The sequence below is a fragment of the Thermobia domestica genome, chromosome 3 (genome assembly GCF_964235325.1).
Source record: "Thermobia domestica chromosome 3, izTheDome1.hap1.1, whole genome shotgun sequence".
Taxonomy (NCBI): Eukaryota; Metazoa; Arthropoda; class Insecta; order Zygentoma; family Lepismatidae; genus Thermobia; species Thermobia domestica.
In genome coordinates, this window is record NC_137456.1 from 59,121,815 (window position 1) to 59,142,265 (window position 20,451).

The 20,451-nt window shown below is 37.2% G+C and overlaps 1 protein-coding gene across 2 annotated transcripts in view; it reads right to left on the reverse strand.

The window, feature by feature from the left end:
- The window catches only part of LOC145680415 (glutamate receptor ionotropic, NMDA 2B-like), an 868,333-nt gene that overhangs the window by 15,324 nt on the left and 832,558 nt on the right, over nucleotides 1-20,451 (reverse strand). The window contains exons 18-19 of one of the 2 annotated variants that reach the window (XM_081750926.1): nucleotides 17,780-17,866; nucleotides 13,321-13,468 (exon numbers count right to left, since the gene is read on the reverse strand). In XM_081750926.1, the coding sequence (XP_081607052.1) occupies nucleotides 13,450-13,468; nucleotides 17,780-17,866 (106 nt within the window). In that variant the 3' untranslated portion in view covers nucleotides 13,321-13,449. Of the gene's footprint in view, nucleotides 1-13,320; nucleotides 13,469-17,779; nucleotides 17,867-20,451 lie in introns of those variants that run through there. The other variant, XM_081750925.1, reaches the window with a different exon arrangement.

The window sequence follows — 20,451 nt, forward strand, 5'->3', positions numbered from 1 at the left end:
TATATATATATATATTATTCAGGACAGATTCTGCTATATTCCTACCACAAATATATGTAAAAAAGCTTACAAAATCTCTTTAAGAGGCCAAAATTTAGGAAAATATTTCTCTAATTAATAATTCAATTAAAGTGATTGGCTTGGTGATCCATTTTATGTTCTCTTTCACAATATCTCGTGTTTAAAATTAGATAGATGAAATTTTTGATTCAACTTTTTTCTGATTGCATATCATACAGAATACTAGCAGAAGAGCTGTAATGTCTTTCGCTGTTTAGGAAACATTTGTTTTGTTTTGTAAAAATAAATAAATAAACAAATAAATAAAAGAAATAAGACATTTATGATTGCCTTGGTTATTTGATTACTGAGGATTGAGTGAAGCAAGTTAACCTTACAACCATTAAAATTATCTCACTAGAGCTACAACAATAATTGAGAAATGAAATGAAATTAATGTGAAAAAAAAAAAAAACATTTCAGGAAATTTAACTTGTTTGATTGTAACAATTCAGGGTAAGAAGAAAAGTGTAAAATTTAACAAATATTCATCTGTTTTTCTCATATTAGTGCTGCTTATAGCTCAAGCCCCTTCTAGTCACTGTCCTTGTCCAGAATGTGTGAGTATTTTTTTTTTTCAACACAACTACATATCATCGAACAGTTCAAGTTTATTCTTCGACACTCATAAGTTGAAATGAAATGAAAAGTTTGTACTTCAGTTTCACATCCCTCTACTATGTCCTGTGGGCTAAAGGAGGCGATGACGATGATAATGATGAAATTGTTGAAGAAAGAAAGTGAGATGGGAAAACCCATGCATACGATGTTCGGCCAAGACAAAACACACTTGGCACAAGCTGGAAACGAATCATGGAACCCACGTACGAAAGGTGAGAGCTCTACTCCTGAATCACCTCGGTCCCTCTCATACAATTTCATTCGCAACTGGACTTACAGTCACAAGAAATGATGTACAAAATGTTTTCAGGAGCAGGGACATTTTCCTCTGGAGTAGATTTCTGATGACCATCCAACATCAAATTCTATTCAATTGGTGATAAATACATGCCATTCTTCTGCTGGACCTGGTGAAAAACTCAGTAGGAATGTTACTATGCTGTAACTGATGTTGTTGTAAGTGAAGGTAAGTCAAATGCTACCATAACAGACTTGCATTGCTACAGATTTCTTGTATTGAATGTGCACGCTGGAGCTCACTTCGTCTAGTTTACCATCGATATCAAAGCCATATATATCGAGAAGAGTGTATGCTCTAGGATTTTTAATATCTTCTTGAGTTGAGTCTGGTATGCTAAATACAATTACACATTTCTTAAAAGAGAGTTTATTCGAAAAAATGTTTTAAAGCTACTGTGTTTCCTACTTAAAGGGAAAGGATGATGTTATATTCTAGTCAACATATTTTTCTCTAGTAGGAAAATAATATTGGAAAGATCTTCTCTGAGGCCAACTTCATCTTTTTTATTGGTATAAACTTTGTGAGGTTTGTCTTTCTTTCAGTATTAGCATCAAAATTTTGATATCTACATCAAGATGTGTAGCTAAGAGGACTAACAAATCAGTAATCTCTCCCAAAATAACTGCCGATACTTCTCTTGTCACTGTGGTCACTGATGTTGAAATCGTCAAGAAGACTGCGCCGGTAGAAACTTGAATACATTAATACCTTCTGATTGAAGATTTTTGAATTAAAAGTTCTATAAATCTTTTTTTAGACGTTTGCCATAAGCTGTCCTTGGAATACAATTGATGGTTTGAAGTCGTCAATTATTGACTCCATCAGTGATTCCTTACTTCTACGCCTCCCTTCCTCTGCATCCGTCGTGCTTGGACCTGAGTAGTCATGGAAAATGACATTGTCCATAATTTTGGTGAATATATTTAACATACTGGAAACATATCTGACGCAAGTTAGAGGGGAACACCCACATCATATGATGCAGGAGGAAATTTCGGTGAATATTTGCAAATGGGCTCTGACGATAATATGAGGCATTGCGGGTAGTAACGACGAATTCAACAACAATTCAACATGCAAACTGAACGCTTGGAAATTACATTTTTAGATATTTGAGTAGTAATGTAATACTAAGCTTCTCTGTTGCGTTCAATTCTTGTACCTAGATATATGCATAATTTGTAAAAGTCGTTCTTCTTTGCCTTAGAAAACAGAATTTCAAAATAAAAGGATTGTTATTTTCATCGCCTAAAGTGCATTCTAGAAAACAAGCCTTTGTTGAGCTCGCCTAACCTGATATGTTCTTGCAAGGAGCAAATTTCTCCAATACCTGATTTCTTACTTTTCCACGTTGAAGCATCATTAAAAAGGGCAGGTGGGCTCGTGGCCAATTCACGTCTAAAATATTCGATCACTTCTCCCCCGTTTCTCAGGGTACGATACGATGTAAAAGTTGATTTGAGTGGACTTGAACATCACTTTCTTTAAATTTTGTTTTTGTTACATGTGCAAGAGAGAACCTGTCTCTTCGCTTAAAACGAATGTCACTGAAGGTTTGGCCCACAAGTGGTTTGGTGGCAGGGGTTTCATCATAGTTCACATTGTCGACATCCACTAAGCTCTTAGCAATGGACATCAAACGATTTGAGGAGGTTTTTTTTTTTTTCTTTTTTTAAAGGATTGTGGGAGTCATCATCTTAAGGAGATCCTTATTATCCCTGGTTTTCCAAGATTCTCTGTGTCAAGTGGTTGTTCGGACCAGAGGCAGCGCCACAGTGGGTGCAGCTGTACCCACATTAAGTTCGATTTTCAGATTTCCTACAATAATCCTTTCTATTTAGTATATTTTTTGTTTCCTATGTTTGGATATATTTGAATGACTTTTTAAGTCACTCATAAGTTACTTGCTATCCTACCGTATTTTTCTAATTTTTGAAAAGTAAAACTTAGGGATTATTTTAGAGATCTTAAGGCTCAATTGTGCAAATCGTTCTTGCAACAATGTTAGGAAGTGTTGTCCCATCTTAACCTGCACCCACATTACCAAACTCCTGAAGCCGCTTATGGTTCGGACATTGTACTGAAAACACTGCTGAAATTTTTGACGCCGTCTATTACATGTGCTGATGCAGCCATTGCACTTACCCAACACACAACATTTTCGATCATGGCTAGTCCATGTGTTTATCTACCTAGCAGCGTTGCCAATGTGTGCGTAATTGCACAAAATGTGTGCAATTTTGGCCTGTTTGTGCATTTTGTGTGTAATGCCAATCTGTGTGCATTTTGTGTGTAATTTGGCACAATTAAAAATTTTGATCATTGACGATTTTTACGAAGTTCCTTTCATTCAAATATTCATTATTTTCACCATTTCCCCCCCCCCCTGAAAATTGCTTCTAAAAACTACGAGCTCTAACGCCTGACTCCAGGCCAGCGCAATAAAAGCACAGAGAAAATAACAAGTTATTTGTTATTATTATTAATCTCTTGTTATTTTCTCTACAGTATGATAAAACCTATCTTGCTTCCTTGGTACCTCACTTCTTGTTTTTCAGAGGCGGGTGTCATGACATCCCCAAGCAAAGACGCTTTGTTCAAGCAAGCAATATGAATGAATGTTGACACTCGATGTTGGCCAAAACATGAGGCGGAGGGGGTAAGAAGTATTTTGTCTTCTCACCACTTGTGAAGAAAATGCCATTTTGCAAACAGATGAACGACAGAGTGGCCGATGTCCAATTAAAAACATTAAGTACATCGAAAGCAATGGCGCAGACTTTCCAAGATTTATGTGGGTGCATATCAATGGCGGGTCATATTAGCCTATATGTTTTCAGGGAAGTCTCGATGTTTGATTGATTTACTGTACTTTTAGTTAAAATATTTTATGAACATTGTTATAAAGACCTGTGCTGTGAGAAAATAAAATATTCCGGTACTATAAGGATAAGTTGGGGATGCCCTAGCTCAGTCGGTAACACGACTGATTTAAACGCAAGAGAAACTGGTTCAAACCGGGGTTCAAGCTAAAAATCTTGTGGGTGCGGCGCACCCACAAGATTATTTATGTGGGTGCCGGAGCCTTGGAGCACCCACGTAGTCGGCGCGCATGGTTGAAAGTAAAATTATAAATACTAAAATTAGAATAAGTACATCAAATGTTGTTAAATGAACAAGAAAAGTTTTTTCGTTATATTGTTCTTATTTACAGATCTTTTGACATGAAATTTACCACATACATGTCTCTGCCGATTATACACATAGTAAAAGTACCCTGCGATATGATTATCCAAATATATTCGCGAACATGCCTGTTATAGATATGCGACAATGTTTTTGGACATGAGTGTACGTGGTATAGGTATGTACGTCATTAGACATAATATACATATAGTTAGGTAGTTATGTATTGTGTAATGTTGTGTGCACTGTCTTCTAGCTTGTGTGTAAAATTGTGCAATTTGGACGGAAGGTGTGTGTAATTTTGCTTGCTGTGTCTGGCAACACTGCTACCTAGAGTCTTCATTAGCATTTACTCGATGTCATGCGAGTTCATACAATGTTCCTGACGGAACTTTATTGGTTCTAATTGTGAGAAACGTAATTATAATTCACGAATTTCTCAAATTTTGCAGAATCATAATTGTTACTGACGTGAGCGTTTGTTGCAAGTAAATGCTAACGGACCTTGTTTAATGGAAGTGACGCTTTATCGTGTATGAGAGTGCATTGGATGCTATAAAGATGAAGCCCAATCACCCGTGCGTTCTACTTTAATGAAGAATAGCATAATGTTAATCATTTCGAAGTATTATTCCCGTAGCTTATCAGCTCGAATTATAACTGACACATTGTGTAATCTTATTATAGCAAATTTTGAATGTCCAGTAAACATTCAAATGTACTTATATTTTCCAATAGTAGAGGACTCATGGGCGGAGGGTGGTGGGGTTACCACTCCTTCCCCAACAACGGCTACCCTAATCTCAATTGATTTTGCGATATATAGAGCCACTTTTATTTTCACGTACAAGGGTAGATAATTTCTGGCGCTTACCATTATGTTCCCCGAGCCGCTCGTACTTGATACAGCAAATGGATTCAAAAACACAATTGTAGCTACCGTGTCCTGCGAAAACGAACTAAGCGCCACTTTCATACTTTTAAGAAATTTACGTATAAAGGTTGATGTCCAGCATTAATGTAGCCGTAATCAAAAGTGAAATTATGTTGTTTTTTTTTTGGGGGGGGGGAATTTGTTGGTTTTCCTCTCTTTTCGATTGTGCAAAACGTTCTAATGCTTATCAGGAACCAATCGTCGCATTTACGTGGATTTTCAAAGTTTGGTGCTTAGTTCACTTTTGCATAACACGGTACAATTAGGGTATTATGTAAATACACATAATGAGTGGACGCTGAATTGGCCTACAGTGTACTTCTCAATACACAAATACATTTCTTTCTTTTTTTAATTGGCAGTTAAACGTTAAGTAAGTGTGGCTAGTGCTTAAAATAAATAATTGCTAAAGGTAATGAAGGACGAACCCCTCCCACCACACAAACAATTTGAAACTCATTACCATTATGAATAAATTCTTTGTAGTTCAACAGGTATTTGGGTGCAATAAATGTTTATAGTTACAAGTAGATGTGTGAATTCTAAGCTCGAGACTTCTTTGGAAACACAGGGACAAGACCAAAGATCCTTTTCTTATATAAAAAACAGAAACTAAAAGATGGTTAGCAACATGATTTTCATTTTGTCATCACTTTCTTTTAAATATAATATCTTTCAAGTGATTATTTTAAGATTGAGGAAGTCTCATTCAGAAGTTCTGCACACGGACGGATCCGGGGAGGGTGGGGGGCAATCGGGGCGATCGTTCCTCCAGAAGAGGAAACTTTCTTTTTTTATGTATAAATAAAACCCATCCCAGAGTTTGTAGCTATTAAAAGTAGCTCTAAGTAGCAGTATTACAAGTCACCGCCCCCCCAGAAGTCCGTCTTGGATCCGCCCCTGGTTCTGCAGTACACGTATATATACCGTATATACCTATATCATAGTTATGATCTCAGTACATGTGATACATTCCACTTTCTTACTCTCTGCTACGTATTGAGCTATTCTGCCCCCAAAATAAATAATTTGCAAGGGTTCAGATCTGATGAGCCAACTGACCATATAATGTTTTCATGTTAGTTACAGAGGAAGCCCTAAAAACATTAACCCTAGAAAGACCGTGCTCGTATCTGTTACGTGAAGGACCAAGGGGAGCTCAAATTTGCTCCAATTTGGTTTTAAGTAGCTTTCAGAGTATATTTGTTCAATTTGCGTTTACTTGTTTAACTAAATTTCAAAAAAGAATAATTTCAAGGAATTGTGCTTTTTACCAGTTAAAAAAAAAGGGCTAAATACAATGCGTAAAACTGCTTGTATATTATACTAAATTTCTAATAATACTATGCAGAAAACCAATATTATAACTAACACTCGACAAGTTCTATGAAAACCTAAGTATTTTTGTAAAGGAGAAAAGTAACATTTTTAAAAAGTAATGCATGTTTTAGATGCAAAAAAAATAAAAAAAATGAAAGGAATTTTGAGGAAAACAAAGATGGTTAGGACCTCCCGCATAACATGATTATTACACTGGTCAGTATGAAAATTCTCCAACGAGGGTGAAAAGGTGTACCGGATAGATTTCGAGACGCTGATTACGAATATCTCATCGAAAAAGTTCCAGTACGTAAGTTTTTTTTTTTTTTTGGCGGGGTGCTGTTTCCATAATTGACAGAAAAATCGTATTTTTCGTATTTAATATGTGTTTTCCGTGTTTGGAGTGCCTAATTCTGAATTTTTACGAGGGTGAAGGGGTGTACCGGATAGATTTCAAGAAGCTGATTACGAATATCTCATCGAGAAAGTTCCAGTACGTAAGTTTTTTTTTTTTTTTTGGCGGGGTGCTGTTTCCATAATTGACAGAAAAATCGTATTTTTCGTATTTAATATGTGTTTTTCCGTGTTTGGAGTGCATAATTCTGAACTTTTATCTTAATCCAAGAACTGTTACTAGGCTATATCCCTGGAACATTCTTTTCTCTAGCTCACGACCTCCCAGAAACGTTCCCCCTCCCCTTGAGTTGCAAAGATTTATTGTCGTTCCACACTGCATACACTAAAACCTAGGCGTTATTGACGGAGAAAGGTTTCGTAATCAACTTGCGATCATTCCCTTTTGTCTAGACGACAGACAGATTGTTAAAAAAAAAAAGGCGCCAAGACATACACCACGTTGTCGCGTGAAACAAATGTTTCAGTTTCGATTTGATCTTCGTGTTAGAAGGTGGTGTTACGCTGTGTCTGTGTATACCGTAGGTGAAAAATATTTTTGCGTGAAATATTGAAGTTTGTGTTAATCGAACATGCGAAGAACTTGCAACAATTCGACAGATTCATTCTGCTACATATGTGGGGAAGTGATTTTCAAGGGACAAAGTAGGCCATTGTCACAGTCCCTGAAGACAGCATACCATCTGTACTTTGGGTGTAAAATCAGCAACCAGGATCGCGTTTGGGCTCCGAAACAAAGTTGTAACTCGTGTGCGCGTACTCTCACAGGATGGTTGAAAGGTACACATAAATCGATGCCGTTCGCCGTACCTATGGTTTGGCGCGGAGCCCCGTGATCATGTTTCAGACTGTTACTTCTGCCTGATTAAATAAAAAGTTTCTCAAAAAACATGAAGCATAAAATACAGTATCCTAACTTGGATTCCGCGAGGAGACCTGTGAAACATGATGTTTGTCTGCCTGTACCCGTACCACCAGACTCATACACCCTGTGCAGTGTTTCATCCGATGAAGAACCTGCTGCTTGTGAGGATGTTGCACAATCTTCGAGTACACAGTCAGATCCCAATTACACTCCAGTGCCTGACACTAATGAACCACATGTGATAAGTCAAGAAGAGCTGAATGATCTGATCAGAGACTGAAACCTTCCCAAGTCTAAGGCCCTGTTGCGTGCATCAACAGTGGAATCTACTTCAACAATGGAATCTACTAAACCAAGATGTGAATATATCGATGTATAGGAAAAGAGAGGTGAGCCTAGTTCCTAATTTTACAAAGGATGGTGATTTGGTGTATTTCAGTGACATTCCATCGCTTATGGGACTACTGAAGTTGAACCACAACACTGAAGATTGGAGGCTATTCGTAGATTCCTCTAGGATAAGTCTCAAGGCAGTGCTACTACACAATGGCAATGAAAATCCAGCCATCCCTATTGCTCATGCTGTACATATGAAAGAAACATACGAGAACATGCGAAACCTATTGCAGAAAATAAAGTACGAACAGTTCCAGTGGTCCGTATGCGCTGACCTTAAGGTTATTGCCATCCTCACCGGTTTACAAGGCGGTTACACAAAGCACTGCTGCTTCTTGTGTCATTGGGATAGTCGAGCCAAAGATCAGTACACCATCACAAAATGGTGGCCAAGGAAGCAACTGGTCCCAGGGGAGATGAACGTGGCTAATGAACGTCTTGTGGATCCGGAGAAAATATTCTTACCACCCCTTCATATCAAATTAAGGCTCATGAAGGTCTTCGTCAAGGCCCTGAACCGGGATGGGGAAGCATTTAATCATCTCAGAAAACTATTCCCAAGACTCAGCGAGGCCAAGGTGAAAGAAGGTGTTTTTACGGGACCTCAAATCAGAGGCGTTTTTAAGGATACTAGATACATTTTCTTCTAAGCTTAATGAAGTGGAAAGTGAGGCTTGGGAGGCATTTCGAGAAGTGTGCAGTAACTTTCTAGGGAATCATAAGTCATCTGATTACAAAGACATTATGGGCAGATTAATAATTTCATTTCGTAACATGGGATGTAAACGTCCCTAAAGTTACACTTCCTGCATTGCCACCTGGACTTCTTTCCTGAAATGTGCAGCTTGGGGGAGGTCTCTGACGAACACGGGGAAATAGCTACCATTGACAGGCGCTACAGTGGTAAATGGAGTGTGAATATGTTGGCAGACTTCTGTTGGAATGTGACACGCGAGATACCCTGTAGTAATTACAAGAGGAGTAGGAAAACCAGGTGACACGTAAGAGTTAAACTTTAACTTTTTATGCAAAATAAATAAAACTTAACTCTTGAACCACCCAACCATTTTGATCAAATTTTCAACATAGATGACGTTTGGGCCTGGAATAATTCTTGTCATTTTACTTTGACAGTGCAACGTAGGAGAGGAGGAGGGGAAGATATATGTAAAAAACATTGTAAAAGTGACTCTTTGTGACTAGGGATACACGCGAGACGCGAGAAGTCTCGCCTCGTCTCGCATTTGCGAGACGAGAGTGAAAACTTTATGCGAGACGCGGGACGAAACGCTAGACGAGACTCGATTAAGTCTCGCGAGACTTCTCGCAGTCTCGCAACATTTATGAATTACATTTAATTGTATATTTAGTGATTTTACATTTATTGAGTTTTCTAAGTTAAGCGTTAATGCCTCCAGGAACAAAAAAGTGATTGGGGCAATAGACATTTTACAAGATTTATTATTATTCAAGGTTGATTTTACTTAGCTCAGGATCAAATGACATGTGATCTGTGTCTGTGTGGCTTGACACCAGTGCTGTCGGGTTAACCAAAACTTTTCAAGTTTTGATATTCTGGCAACACTGCAGTTATTCAACTATATGATCTGGAAATTGATCCAGAAAGCTTTTTTCGTATCAAGTATAGTTTGCTGGATATTTTGATTCTCGCAATTGTTAACATATTGCGTTATCTACAAGTCCGTTGACGCAAGTAATGTTATTCCGTGGTGGTTGGTGTAAAGGGAGATAGGCGACAATAGATGGCAGCACTGTTCTCCTACATAAGTAACGTATTTTTATATTTTCTCTGCTGCTTCCACAAATTTATTGCTAGAAAGTTTAAACTTTCTGAAAAGAAAGTTCAAACCTATTCTAAGGGAACAATCCGTGTCAATTTTGGATATTGTGACGTTAAAGCATTCCTCGGACTAGAAGCTGGCAAAGACGAGGTTGAAATCCGGTTAAATAAAGACGAAGAAATTTACATATAGATATAGTAAAAGGATCCGGGTTTGGTTCAATGAGCTCAGAAAAACATATACGGAAACGTTATATTCTTTATATATTAATTACATTGGCGACTTTTTTTTTCGGGGCAAAAATGTGCCCGCATGGCATACTGAAAAATATTGCTGGAGACCTCTAAGCTGGAAAACAATGTTGGATCCAAGGGTTAACGATGAGATGAAAGTTATTCTTATGACGGTGAATCCATTTCAAAAGACCACTTCTCTATTTCTTATTGTTTTTGCTCTGATACCTGTCAACAAACAGACAGAGAAACAGATAAACATAGCTGTCTGCAGTGGCGTATTTAGGATTTTGTTTCGGGGGAGGGGCTATGCATAAGACGTAAATATGCACTTATATTTTTCCTTTCGTGTGCCGACAAATTTTAATGAAGTTCTGCATATAACAAATTGATTTCGGGAGGGGGGAGTTGAGCCCGATAGCCACCTCCCTAAATACGCCACTGGCTGTCTATAAGACTTCCGATTCTTTTGTATAGTATAGTTTGGAAGTGTAAAATTAAATATAACATATGATAGAAACTTTGATCATTTTTACATGGCCTAATGCAATATTTTCAACAATTGTTAATTGTTTCATTGTTACAAAATATGATTGAACTCGATATTCAGAACTGACCCTTTTCCTTTTCCGTTTCTATCTCTCTCTAATGCACTGATGGACATTAAAAACTGTACAGTACTTACGCCTTGTTCACTCGTAGAACATAAGTTTGCGTTTGCTGGATCGTGTAATAGAAGCTTTCAACCAACCAGCACAACATTTAGTGGAACGTGTTGTACACAATGTCAAACACCAACCTTGCATTATGTGTCTGATTGTCTTGCCTGAAGGCAGATTCTAGCTCACTGAACTATTGTAGTGGTAGAGAGAGATACTACTAATTGTAGGAATGGAAGTATATTGGTTATTGTAAATAGAGTTAACACACTGCGAGAACCAGAGAACAGGCTACATTCACATACTTCGTTTATTCATCTAGAATAGGTTTTAAATCTTAGGAAAATATAAATTCTCCGTGAGTGACAAATGGAAATTGATAGGTTTTGTTATGATTTAAATGTGCGTAGAGGCAAAATAGATTGATATGGTAATGCTATTATTAAAATTAATAAATAGAAATGTACTATGAAAGAGTAGAGATGTTATCACTATGCAGTATATTATGGACAGGATAAACGGATCCTTTCCTCTCTGGCTCTCAAAGATATACGGTACCGGGTGCCTAAAAAGTCCAGGGACATAGGTCAACTCCATATGAATAAAAATACGAGAAAATGGAAGCATTGAGTGTTCTAAAAATGGCGGCCACGGACCACTGAGCACTATTCTACAGGCCAAAATAAAGTGAAAATGTTATACTATAGTTTACCCTCCGAGGTCTTCTTGAGCTCCTATGGGGAATCAAAATTTCACAATGTGGCAACGTCGCAGATTAACTTGGAGCCATTATCATTATTGTACTAATACAACAAGCGGTTGAATTGATCGATGCATTAATAAGTGATGGTGTCAATCAACTTTAACTACCCTCTGGAAAGAATCGATATAAGTATTTGATAGTTTAATAGATCTAATTTATGGCTCTTTATTTGTGACGTTGCCACATAGTGCAATTTGTGTCTCCACATGAGAACTCGAAAGCTTGAGTTGAGTTGATTTTGAGTTTAACGTCCCTTTCAGCAGCGAGGCTATATGAGACGGGACCTACTGATTAATGTGGAATCCGAACCATATGAGCTCCCGCCTGGAATCGAACCCGGGTCTCCTACGCCAAAGGTGCGGATGCTAACCGCTTACAAGCAGAGGGTACGATATCAGGACTTGAGTTCCGCAATAAGAGTTATATATCCTTAAAGAGCATCAAGTAGTTAGTTAATTACCAAGTTATTAGTTGCAGTCCGCCAATAGGAAAAAAATTATGAATGGACTTCAAAGGTAATGCGAGGGGTCTATGGCAAACACAAGAAAGAAAGTGTTTCTTGCGTATCATTGCGAAGGTGAGATAGCGATTCCAATGATATATTCAAGCCATACAGTTGGTGTGGAGTGTAGAAAGGATCGAATGATCCAAACAAAAGCAGTTTGTACAATGTTCACATCGTACAACAACGAACAAAGACAACGAGCTTTCCGACAAATTTGTTCCTGCGAATGTCACATTCAAGAAGAAACTGATCCCGGCTGGATTAACAAAACTAGTGCAGCCCCTGGACGTGTAATATTTCCGTCCTTTCGTCACTGACACTTTCGTACTTTCTTAGGAAACGAACATCTGTCACTGTGACAAGTTCTTGAATTTCCAGTTGTTTACGCTGTATCAGTTCTGTGCTCCCCTGTTCCGCGACATGGTTCAATTTGTTTTTTCCAAAGCAGCATACCTGGATATCGAACCTGAAGCATTCCAGACACTCATTCAGTACTGCTTCGACTCCCTTACCACTGAATTGTGTTATCTTTGCAAGTCGATGGCCATTGTAAGATGTGTACATTGTACAAACTTGCTTTTGTTTGGATCATTCGATAGTTTCTAGTCTCCACATCAACTGTGTGGTTTGAACATCATTTGAATCGCTATCCCATCTTCCCAAATACATAGGAGAGAAGAATAAACACTTTCTTTCTTGTGTTTGTCATAGACCCCCATGCTATCCTAGAATTTTGATTCGTACCTCATTCCCTTTAGAGTAAAGCTACCTTCTAAACGGTACCATTTGCATGTCCGTATCATATACCTGAAAAGTGGAAAGTTTAGGCCTCTCTGGACCGGCTTTGTGTCAACGTACTACATACAGATGTCAATAACATGTGTATTATGCTTGAATGTCATGAAGACAACATATATATATATATATATATATATATATATATATATATATATATTCTTAGACATCATAGAACGTTTTAGACAGCATTTGCGAGAGAACAAAATAAGCCTATTGCATTGTACTCTTGAAGATCAAACAGATGACGTCATTACCCTCACCAATTTGACGAGCTCCTTGTCAAAACATATGTGACCTGTTTTGCAATGGGCTAACAATAACACCAGTAGCGTCACTCTAGATTTTGCTAGAGAGTAAAGATTGTCTTGACCCTCCTGCCCTCAAATGACACCATTGAATAACACCTTTATACTTAGAACCACACAATCATAGAAAGCAATAAAATAAAATAAAAACAAAACCTGAAAATATATTTTATTTTTTCTGCAAAACAAACACAATATAAACAATATTACAACAGTGGCGTACAACACAACATAGAATCACTATTCCATTTCTACAAAACATTTATTTAACATCACATTGGCAACTTTTAAGTAGGCTGTGATATTCTGAAAATAAAAAATATAATAACAATAAATAAAGGAAAATAAAACTAAAAAGAGCACATTGACAAACGAATTTAAATGCATTAAATAAACGAAATATAATTCTTTTCTTTAGAAAGATTGACTTTTCTGATGTGAACTTATGTATCGTAAAAACGTTAAGAATAAAGTACTTAATATTCATTTACATCTTCCATTGTTTTATCGGTACAGGGTTCTAAGTAGTAGTGGGCACAAAAACCGGTTTCTGAAAATTTTCTTCAAAACCGGTTCCGGTTCTTTTTCCAAATTTGTTCTATTTCTGACCAGAATAGTGTTTTGTTGTCTGGAAACCGAATCCGTTTCCACAGAAATAGTTTTATGTGTTTTCCAAAAGTTTTCACCGAAACCAGTTTCGGTGAAAAACCGAACCGGTTTTTGGAGAATACCGAAACCGGTTTCGGTGGAAAAAACGAACCGGTTTTGGAGAAAAACGAAATGTCGTTTTTTCGGTTTTCTAGAAACCGGTTTTGCCCATTCCTAGTTCTAAGAAACCAGTTTATTGTCGCACTCCAAGCCAGTTGGGATGGTGATATCAAAATGAAATTTTAAAAAATTCCATTTTGTGGAATTGTTTGACATTCATTTCCCGGAAAGAGATAGAAAAAGAATTTTCGCGGAAATGTTGTAACATAGCAAGATGTTTCATACAACATTTTCTAGAAGTACGAAAAGTATCTATAATTAGTTTTCAATAAGCGTGAAATTAATGTTAATTGTGAATTTTTGACTTTGCTAACGGGAAAGTGTACTCTGTGCACAGATTTAAAAAAAAAAAAGTATGTGGCGTGCGTAAAAACGTAGGGTATTATGTAAATTCTGTAGTTTTTTGACTTAAGAGTCCTCATCCGGGCAAAATTAAAATACCGCTAATTTTACAGTAATTATGTGATATCTTCAAATAGATAAAAGATAAATCGAAATGTGGAACAAGAGCGCCCTAGAGAATATTATTTTGCGTGAGGTACCGTTATCACAAGTCACCTAGTGGCTTTCCGTTTTCAGCTGTTTAGAAAACGCGAAAATAAATGCCTATTTTCAAAATGGCTCGAAATCGAAAACAGATAAGTGAGTCATGATAACGGTTTCTCATGTAAAATGATATTGTCTAGGGCGCTCTTGTTCCACATTTCGATTATCTTTTATCTATTTGAAGATATCACATAATTAATGTAAAATTAGCGGTATTTTAATTTCGTCGGGATGAAGACTCTTAACGTACGACTATATAGGTAGCATCCTGCAGCAAACGTACAACTGAAAACGTATTCTTTGTAATACTTTCCGTATAAGTGTTCCATCTATACGTACTTTCCGTATGATACAAAGTAATATATATAGGCGGTCTGGATCTCACATACAGATGGACATATACCTAGGTATAATATAGCTGACGTAAGTAACATATGTATACGTATGTAATATGCGGAAGACTGTTAGATGTCAGAAATCCTGCAGCGGCATGCTAAGCGGGAAAAGGCAGTCGTACGTAACATATGGATAACGTATTATTCGTACAGATTTTTGTAGTAAACTTAAGGATTCCGTATATTTGTACAATATACCGCTGTCCGAATAACGGACTTTTCTCAGTGTGTGAAAGTAGTTTCTGGAGTGATTTAAATCAAGGTTTCCAACCTTTTTTGACTGATGGCACAGTTCGCTGAATATTCACAACATTGGGACACATTGCTTGATTTTTATTGATAATAATTTAAATTATAATAGTGTAAATCGTACATGCGCGCCGACTACGTGGGTGTTCCAGGGCTCCAGCACCCACACAAATAATGTTGTGGGTGCGGGACACCCACAGGATTTTTAGTTTGGACCAGTGTTTGAACCCGTTTTTCTTGTGTTTAAGTCAGTCGTGTTACCGACTGAGCTAGGGTTAGCCCCAACTTATCCTTATAGTTTCGGTATATTTTCCTTTATCACAGCACATCCTTTTGTTACAATGTTCATAAAACATTTTAACTAAAAACAAATCAATCAAATATCGAGATTTCCCTGAAAACATGTAGGCTAACACGTCCCGCCATTCATATCCATCCTACAGGCCAGTAGCCAACCCAAAAATGTAAGAGGGGCTCGGTAGAAGTTAGGGGGAGCCAACCCAACCATATTATATTTCATCACCATATTATAGTTCATTTGCAAGCATATCGTGAAACTTTCTAGGGGGGCAGTAAAATTTTAGGGAGGGAACCGGCACCCCTAGACTTCCATGGACACGGGCCTATGCACCCACATAAATTTTGGGAAGTCGGCCCCGTTGAAATCGTATAAGCTTATACAAAGTAGTGAGTCTATGTGATACTGAGAATAGTTACTACCACTGTAGGCATTGACTAGTACAGTTTGTCTCAAAATTGATTTACACTGGTTATTACATGTTTCATAGTGAATAATGTCCTGTCCGCGGGTTTTCTTGGGTTACTCCCGTTTCCTCCCACACTGTAATTCCACTAATTATTACATTATCATTTACTTGTTCTAATCATCGTTTCCCTTAGCCTAATGGCCATAATTGAGATATGTTAAACAAACAGATATCATTTCATTTCATTCTAAAATTTCGCGACACACCTTACGGAACTATTTGGGAACCACTGACTTAAAAAAAAGTATGATTCACAAAAATGAAATATCAAGAAACACAAATTATGTTCCGGTACTTAATAAAGAAAAGATAAAAATAAAACAAGTAAAGAAATGAAAGAAACAAAGAAAATATGACACGGGAAGCAATCAAATTCGAAAACATTTCACGCAAAATCTGTGGAAAACGAAGTTTCTCTGGCATTGCTACGTTTAGTATGGAACAAAGGCATGATTGAGACACCGTGTTTCTTTAAAAAAAAGAAAATCAGTTAAAGAAAACGGTTAATCATAGACTATTTTATAAATATGGAAGTTAGAAATTTACAAATAATTCACTTAGATATTGAAAAAGTTATAATAATCTATACAGTAGTTTTTTTTTTTTTTAATATTTAATCATTTTCGTAATTTGTATAATCTGGAAAATTCAATCAAGTCTATTCGACCCTTTCTGCTTGTCTAGAAAGTAGCGCGCGAGTCTTCGGTGTTTGTCGTCACGGGTTCGATTCCCAGTGGGAGGGAGCTTTGAAAATTTGGATTGTTACAGTAGTTCGGATATCACTTTAAATTGTAGACCCTTGACTCGTGTAGCTTCTGTGCTGAAAGGTACGCTAAAGTCCATTTTAAGCAACACAAGTCGGTTCGATTTACTTATAGTATATCGTCTGTGTAGCTTAGCCCTGTGCTGAGTGAACTAACTCACAGAAATGTAGCTCTTCTATACGCCAATACCTCAAACAAGGATAGCATTGAAAGAAATATATGAGGTGAACAACATGTTTTCAAAGTTCTTGAAATATGAGTTTTCAGAATGTTACCGTTAGTGTGGTTTAATAATAGAGAATGAGCTGCCATCTGCAATCGAGTCCAAGACCTCGTATACAAAAGCCAAGTTATTAGGCACTTGGTTATACAGAAGCATTGCCTTGCTAAACCTTTTTATCCAGTGACATACACAGAAATTCGTCAAGAGGAACTTCATATAATTTTATGTGTTTGTACATATGTCAATAAGCTAAAATGTTCATTTTTGTATAATATCTTTCTCAATATGAGGTTAAAACCCCCGAAATAATTCTTATGTAGACGCTGTATGTATCTGTCTAAAAGGAGGATGAAAAAAATGGAGGAATGCCGAGAAAATCCGGAGACCATGCTGTCTCACATGTTCTGGAATCCGGTCAGGAACCTTTTGAGTCAGATCTGAGCACTCTACTACCATGTATCGTACCCCCCTCTAATAAAAGTTTATTAAAATATTTGAGCATGAATGGATTATACTCTTTTGGTCATTCTTAAAATTGTGGAATTCAATTTATGATCTTTGTTCCCTCAACTGCAAACTTTACTTCTCATCGGGATGCGTAATTCTGTCTAAAGAAAAGAATTTCATTTCCAACATAGATTGAATAAGCAATGTCATTAATATATACATATATAATACAAGATGAACATAAAAGGCCTTATGCAGAGTCGTTCTGACGCGTGGCGTGATTAGTGGCATACTAAAGAGCTTGACTAGCATATAATTCTTGCAATAGTCATGCCTTTAGTATGACGCTAATCGTACATCAAAACGACTCTGCATATTGCGGAAAGAGTCTTTAATAAAGCTTGGCAAATACAGTATAAGGTAACATTCGCATTATTGCAATATTCTTTTATACATACACTGGTGGTCTTAGCCCTTCGTTGCTGCAGATGTGATTTCTCGTAAGATCACGTGGTCTGAGCAGTTGAAAAGGTTCTCGAGGAAAGCTAGTGAAAATAAAAAAAAAAAAAAAACAAAAATATATGTACACACTTTTTATTTATAAGACATAAGGAAAACCTCTGAACAACTGATACCAACGGGACATGATTATGTCCGTTATACAGAGGTAGCAAAATTTAGATTACTCACAGCTCATGCAGAAATGTGAAGAGTATACAGTAAATACGACCACATTATTTATAAATTTAAGTATAGATTAACATTAAAATGCTGTACTAAGTATGCGAATTACTTGGAGGGTTTTTAAAACAGAGTAAGAGGAAGAAATGCTCCTCGTTGAAATTTTATCGTGAAACTAATGACGTCAGCATCGACCTTGCAGAGGAAGATGCAAGACCTGTCAGGAAATGGAAGGAATTCCGTACAGAATTCTTGGTCATACAACTGGCTCTGTATGATAATTGTTACTCATTAAGCGTTTTTCTAGGATTACCATCAGAAAGCAAATAATCGGGAGGCAGAAAAAATAATTTCAAATTCAGTTTCGAATTGTTCTGCACAGTAAAAGTGTGTTCCGTAAAGAACGCGACTTTTGAAATGTTCACCATTTTCTGTTCTAGTAAGTTGGCAGCATTGAACAAAGAATTCACAACATTCATTACATTTGTAATAAGTTTCCATTATGACAACACGCTGTTACGTTGTGAAGCGCTCCTTTCTTACGCGATGACGATAATGCGTTATTCGGCGCTCTCTCACTACTAACCACAAAGACAGATGAAAATCATGTAACGTTCAGTGCTGCCAACTTACTAGAACAAAAATGGCGGACATTTTAAAAGTTGTGTTCTTCATGGGATTCCTTTTATTTATAACAAAGATATAGACTAGGTCATTGATTTATAACAGACATTTTGTGTGAAGAGAGAATTTTCTACTCTACTGTATTCTATCCCAGATTTATTTTCAAATTGCATGGAATATTTTCTGTGCTAAATGCGAAAGAATTAATTAGAATAATTTCTGTCCATTATAAAGAGATTACTGGAACGTTGAAGGAGAAGGACTGTTAGCAGACCCCCTCGTGTCCGTATCTGTAAATGTTTGCGCGTGCTAAAAGGATCACAGCATGAAAGAGCAATCAGGTGGTACAAAGAAACCACTGATTCAGGAGAAGATGCAGAAGAGAGGAGGGGTACCATAAAGAAATGGGATGCACAATTTCTAAGACATTGAAGTTCTGTGGTTTAAGCGCGAGGTGGCCGCCCAAAGATAAGCAAAGAGACGGTGGGTCGAGTCAGCGAGATTGTTACGAGAAATTCCCAGGCAGTCGATTGCAAAGTCAATGAAGTTCAACGTGCTACAATCTTCGCTGTTTAAGATCCTCCTTTAACAACTGCATGCGAAGCACTACAAGCCGATAATGGTACACCATTTTATTGAAGAAGGTTAGAATCACAGGAAAATTCTGTTGTCCTATGATCTTCATCTTCACAGGACATCTTCAACATCTTCAACCGGCCTACATGATGATGACAGACTGCTAGTGCTCAGATCAGGCTACTTTCTGTATGTCCATGAAGGTGTGCCGACACAACTTCTAGGGTCACAATGGCTCATTGCTAGAACGCTAATTTATGGCACGTGAAGTCAACTCGCACCCAATGGATTTTATGCGTGAATTTTCTCATAGTTCTCCCGTTTCCTACTACTTTTTTCATTCCACCATTTCGTGCATTATCATAATTACCGTCTTTAAGCATCGGAGCGCAAGGTGTGTATCAAAAACAGCGGCACAAATTTCAAACCCATTATTGCAAGCAAGCAAGAAGAAGAAGAAGAAAGAAAGAAAGAGACCTTTCCCGTTTGATACAACATGCACGTACACGAACACAAACGGAACAAAGTTATATTGTCTTTATCCTAAATATATCGCAGCTTTTTACGAACGTTGACTATCATGCGCTAGAGAAAGTTTATGATAATTGTTTACAGCATCCGTCGTTGTAACTGTTTGGCTGACTTTGCCTCCCAATCGTTGGCGTATACTAATCGCGATAATATTGCACATATTCTTTCAGTTGAACGAGCATGTGCCACATTTGAAAGATTGGCATGCTTTGGCACAACTAGTATGTTCTTAGCGACTAAACAATCCAACGTTTTTTGAGTCAAAATGGTAAGATACAAGATCTGGACAAATTTGATTTTGTAATACTGATGATGTTTGTTGACAATTTTGGCAGATATTTTGAAATATAAACGTCCGTGTTCACAGATTCTCCTTTTCGCGTTTCCACGAGAAAACTGGAGTCACTGTCTGCAGATATCGCTCACCACGCTAAGACTTTTAGCTCAAATTTCATTTCATTTCATTTTCGTCAACTTGGAATACGAATTCGATTTGTCCCGGAATATGAACGCTGCTTTAGAATCCGAACGTCAACTTAGTTTTGTGCGTACATATCCACAACACTTGAACCACTCACATGATTTGTCATTCCGTTTGTTATAGAAAGCTGTAGTAAAAGTATCTTGTGTGATTTTCGCTGTTAATTTTATGCTTTTGTATCTATTTTTTCTGTGTTACAATAATAACATTGAGTATTTACCATGGGTCCTAAAGACT